Source organism: Typopeltis vanoorti, chromosome 11 (genome assembly GCF_054136105.1).
Source record: "Typopeltis vanoorti isolate ZY-2024b chromosome 11, IOZ_Tvanoo_1.0, whole genome shotgun sequence".
NCBI classification, from domain to species: Eukaryota; Metazoa; Arthropoda; class Arachnida; order Uropygi; family Thelyphonidae; genus Typopeltis; species Typopeltis vanoorti.
The window spans coordinates 60,910,489-60,916,225 of NC_143559.1; the positions used below are offsets into that span (position 1 = coordinate 60,910,489).

The window sequence follows — 5,737 nt, forward strand, 5'->3', positions numbered from 1 at the left end:
TAGCTGATGACAACTTTTTAAATGGCTGTAATAATATTGGTATTTACAACGTAATAATTAAACCGATAACCAGGAGCGGTCGTGCATAGGCACGGGGCAACTGCAGCACCCCCAATTTTTCTCTCTATATAAATATATTTTATTGTTTTATTTATATTTGCTTGTAATATTTAATTTTATCATCAACAATCCTACACAATTCTCTTATTTTGTATAAAAAATAATAAAAATCCATCTTGTAGCACTTAGGAGGGCGAAGGAAGCTAGCAGCACTGTGCGTCCACAGTGTCATATTGCTACGCGCGCAAGCATATGCACGTCATAGTGAGATGCGAGTTATTAGCATAATGAGGCACTATCCGTCGTGCAGTTCCACTGTTGTGTATAGTGCAGTTTGCACCAGTAGTACTGTAGAGTGTTCGTAGTGCTTATCGTGTTTACTCCGTCTCTTTAAATATTTGGACATTACAATTAAAGGATTTAATTGTAATGTCCAAAAAGTGTAAATCCATTCCTTTAATTGTAATTAAAGGAATGGATTTTATTTTTAAGTAATTTTGAATTATACCAAACTGTATAATTTTATCGATAATAAACAACATTTTTTCATGTTTAATTTTTTTTTTAATTATTACCATAATTTTGATATTTTATCCAAACACGTATACGCTGTACTTACAGTGTGTATGTATATTTCGAAAGTTGCAGCACTCCCACGATTTCAAGCCACGAGCCGCCACCGCCGATAACATAAAAAATAATCAAGGCATTCGTCTCAAGCGTTTCTCTTATCAGAAATCGTCCTTTACTTTACAGTCCGTTGTTTTCAATAGGGAAACTTTATCAATAGTTTTGTCGTTAGCAGCGTTCATATTCAAGCCAAGGTTAGATGGTGTGTTGTATTTTTAATATACGTTACAGAGATGCAAGTGAAAACTACACTAATACCGTTATTCGGATTAGCATTATTTATTTTATTTATATCCTACGAATTTATCAAACAAGGTAAGTAAGATTTCATTACTATAAATGAGTAAATAAAGGCTGAAATTATTTTGTATTTTAAGTGCGGTTTCCCTGACACACACAGAGAGAGAGAGAGAGAGAGAGAGAGAGAGAGAAAAGTTGTTTGTGTTTTATAAGATGGCGTAATGTTATCGAACTCTGGATAGTTTACTTGGCATGGCACAACAGAAGTATGCGAATAAATTGCTGCTAAATTGCAAGTAGAGTTATAAGTTGTTGTTTCGAATCCCGAGGTGTGCACGGATTTTTATGATTGTCTTCAGGTACCAATTAATTTCATCGTCCAGTACTCCAATATTCGATGTCTAGTGAACAATTTTGGTTAATAAAAGTACAAAAAAAATTAATTAAAAAATAAACAATTCCATCATAAACGATGGAAAGAAATAAATATATTATCTTAATTTAGTAGAATTTCCATATCCAAATAAAGACGCCAAGCTACTAAAGTAATTTACAGTTACGACCGACATGTTGACCAAATAATTTGTTGAACTTCAGCATATTTGAATTATATCTAAGCACAACACTACGCAACTATTCTGTATATTCAGCTCTATAGTTTAATATTCCCCGCCCCCAGAGATCAGTTAAGATGAATTTAACATAAACACCTCTCATTTGTGAATGATGATATTTTAATCTTCTAATGGAAGAAAACTTAGGACACTAAATTGCACGTACTTTGTGCACAAGTCTTTTGATAGTACCTTTATTTTTGGAGGATGATCACGAAGATTCAGAGATCCTTTATAGGCAGATATATCCAGGCATGTTCACACAATCATACTTGACAAAAAATAACTATTATCAAAAGCGGTGTGCATCGAGCACGCATTACTAGTACTGCTCAGTCTTCTACTAAAAGAATTAAATGAAATAATTGATACAGAGCAACTTCGATAGAAAAAGTAATTGCATAATTGCTAATTATTATCCCTCTGTAGATTGTATCTGATGTTTAAAGGATCCCCACATACCTTACCTTAAAGGAACTTCTGCAAAAATAGCAAGGACTCTTCACTGATATAATTTCTATACCACCTTCAAACCAGCCCGGACGCTGTCATTTTTCTTACCTCCTATCAACGATTATCACCTATATCAGCGCTTCCCAAACTGTGGTTCGCGGCCCCCTTGGGGGGTTGTAAGTTTTGTTGAGGAGGGCCTTGAAATAATGAAAACAAATTTAAAATGGTTTAAGACACAGTAGATTTTTTTAATCTTAAAAGAAACGTATTTAATTTTTATTATTCTTTTTTTTTCTTTTTTATATTTTAATAAGGAAAAAATCACACATTGGTGTTGATTAACAAATTTTGCTTCCTGCGTACTTCGGCGATTAATGAATATTAGTAAATATATGCCTATTCATATAAGTTTCGTTTCAAAGGTATTAATAAGCAACAAAAACGATTACAAACCAAAATCTTGAATCTAAATACAATAAACATTATAATAATATATGTCTGTATTAAGATTTTTTTTTTATTAAGATTTTCGATGGGGGAGCGTGAAATATTTTAATTTTTCTAAAGGGGGCCTTGGCATCCATAAGTTTGGGAAGCAATGACCTATATGCTTGCCTGGCGTTTATGAAATACCCTGTTATTGTCACATCTTTGCTACTTCGCATACGATTTCGCATGGCCTTTGCGCTACGATTAGAATCCAGGAACATCAAGATTATATAAGATTAAAAGTCAAAAATCCAAGAAAGCACAATGCAACATAAGTGAATGGATGTTGGATTCAAAGTTTATTTTAAAATCACAGAAGTGTTCGGTGACAGCAACCGCTTTGGAATATAAACAGGGTGCCACGGGTACTTTATTGATATCAAATTAAAATTGCATATTAAATTTTATAAATTCAAATTAACGTCTTTCCTCTAATTACTAATGAAAAAAGTATGCCATTATTTCAAATTTAACAAGTACTAATAGTAAATTAAAGAAATCTGCAACAAGAAAAAAAATCAATATATTAAATAATTTACTCGGTATACTTGCAGCACCAAAGAGCGCTGCAATCACACTGCAACACGATGAAACTTACGATAAAACACGAGTAAATTAACACTAGAAAAATGACTTTAATGAATTAATCGAAATAAACTTTAATAGAATGTTTGTTTCTAATACAAGTATCATGTGAGATATGTAGTGGATCTAGCTACCATAATAATCCGGAACAAAAATTAAAATATTTCGATTCATCTTTGCTGTGATTCAAGCTAAATTCTTTTTGAAGTAATTCTGGAATATGAAAGTAGTGATACAAGATTTTGTCATTATTACGAAGCATCAAGGATGTCTCGCCTGGAAAGGCTTAACAGCAAAATGAGACAATAAAATCTCACTAGGTTTTAACCCAGAAAAAATCAGGTTGATATTTAGAGTGTATTTCGATCATGTTAATGAATATAAGCATATGACTAGACTTCACACGAAGCTTAAGAGTTTCGACCGAAAAAAGGAGAAGTTTACTACTAAAAAAATATCTAAAGGACAGTGTTAAAATGAGATCAGGATTGTGGAATATCAGGATTATGAAGAAAGATTGAGAATTTGTAGACTGCAGACACTAGCAAACAGAAGAAAGAGGGGATGATATGATTGAGGCTTCTGAAAGGGTCATACAGGATATCAGTTGACGGAATTTTTCAATTTATGGAGGGTGGGGAAACAGGGCATCCTTGTAAGCTAAGAATGAATGCCGCTATGGGGATGGTCAGTGCTAGATTTTTCTCTCATAAGATAGTACGTGATTGGAGTGGATTTTCATTGGATGTTGTGAGTGCAAGCTGCGTGAATGAATTCAAGAATAAGTATGACAGCTTGTGCGTGTAGTATGTGGCCTCCCTCGATGAGTTTGACTCCCTGCAGATCTCTCTTAATAATAATAATAATAAATCGCAGTATTTAAGTGTCATTTACACACTGTCAACGAATATATGACTCATGACAGTGCCTCATGCGCGACACGTGGCAATTATATCATGTTTAAACAAGAATTACCTTTTTTATTTGTTTTTTTTGTAGTAATCAATGCCTAATTTCGGTTTTGCAGTTTATGTGTATAATTGTATGTGAAAACTCGTTTCCTAAAGGGAATACTTCCACCTCCATATAAGATCGGATGACTGATCACATTTGGAAAGTCGTTTCAAGGTTCATTGCACTCTAAAAAGGATTCGAACCCAAATCCTTCAAGCCCAAATGCCTAGTCGATATCAACTGGACTAAGACACCCCGGCAAGTAAAGTAAAGTTATTGAATCCTAATAGTGTAATTAATCTGATCACCATAATTTCATTGGAAACATTGCCAGTATTCTTAATTGAGGTAATAACCACTATAACAAATAAGCCAAAATATTTTTCTATTACCCTAGAAAAGTAAATATTTCGATTTCTTTAATACATGATTTAAAAAACGTAAAATCATTATTTTTCCAACAGGTACAAAAGGATCGTCGAAAGATTATCATTTAGAAACTATGTCAAGAAAGATTCAAGAATATTTCTTTACTTCGACACCTCAAATATTTCTTCTTGAGACTTCTGATCGATCTGTCTTGAGCGGACGTCAAATGTGTACAGTTGAGTCGGCAGCCAAACACAATCCCAACATGCAGATAATGATGTATATGACAAGCCGTAATATACAGATGACCCACCTTATGGAGGATGTAAACAGACTTTATCCAAACGTGGTATTTCAGACACTCGATGTAGAACAACTTCTGACTGGTACATCAATGAGTGAATGGTACAGAACTTCCAAATGGGAAAAAGGAGGCAATAAAGTTCAACATATTAGTGATGGTTTGAGACTTGTAGCAGTTTGGAAATATGGCGGTGTTTATCTGGATTTAGATGTTGTTGTACTTCGTTCATTGGGACACTTTCAAAATGTGCTCTTTAAAGAAAATGACACCATTGTGGCAAATTCAGTCTTTGCTTTTGATAAGTTCCATCCTTTCTTGGAGTACTGCATCCATGAATTTGTTGAACATTATAATCCACATATTCGAACGTATAATGGCCCTCAACTTATAGGGAGAATGTTGAAATCGCGTTGTGGAGTCAACTCGATTCCTGATGTAAGTAGCACTACTTGCAACCTAACGGTTCTTAACAAAGAAGTTGCCTATCCAGTATACTGGACAGAATGGAAAATGTACATGAATCCTTCTGAAGCATCAAAAACCATCGAAAAAATTAACATTAACAAAAGTCATCTTCTACACATGCATAATTCTTTAATCAAAGATACGATGGTGAAAATTGGAGAAAATTGTGCTTATGAAATTGTGGCAAGAGAGAATTGTCCAGTGACGTATGAATATGCACTTAACATTGGATTATTTTAAATTTTCACTGAAACATTTTGTCATTAGTACTTTTTTTTTTCATTAAAATGTTTATTAACCGTATTTTACTTTCGTATGTGAATCCATCTCGCGTATGGTATTAAACCTATTGTATATTATTGCAGTGGATGGGCTCAGGTTTAGATACTTAGGACGTCTTGCTCCACACACCCAACATAGAACATTTTAAAGCTACTTCAGGATTCCAATAATTCATGAATAATAACTCCAAAGATATTCACGAACAACCATGCAGATTTGAATTTACGAAGTATTGGCTGAAAAATGGATAAGATAGCCACTGGTCCCACCAAGCTCGCAAAAAATTAGCTTA

General features: G+C 33.7%; 1 protein-coding gene across 1 annotated transcript; it reads left to right on the plus strand.

The window, feature by feature from the left end:
* The first annotated feature begins 874 nt into the window (after positions 1-874).
* On the plus strand, positions 875-5,469 carry LOC150101641 (lactosylceramide 4-alpha-galactosyltransferase-like). Its single transcript, XM_090400790.1, has 2 exons — positions 875-1,005; positions 4,490-5,469. Exons 1-2 carry the CDS (start codon positions 924-926, stop codon positions 5,401-5,403), a joined length of 996 nt encoding a protein of 331 aa, XP_090256916.1. The 5' UTR covers positions 875-923; the 3' UTR covers positions 5,404-5,469.
* Positions 5,470-5,737: the final 268 nt, after the last annotated feature.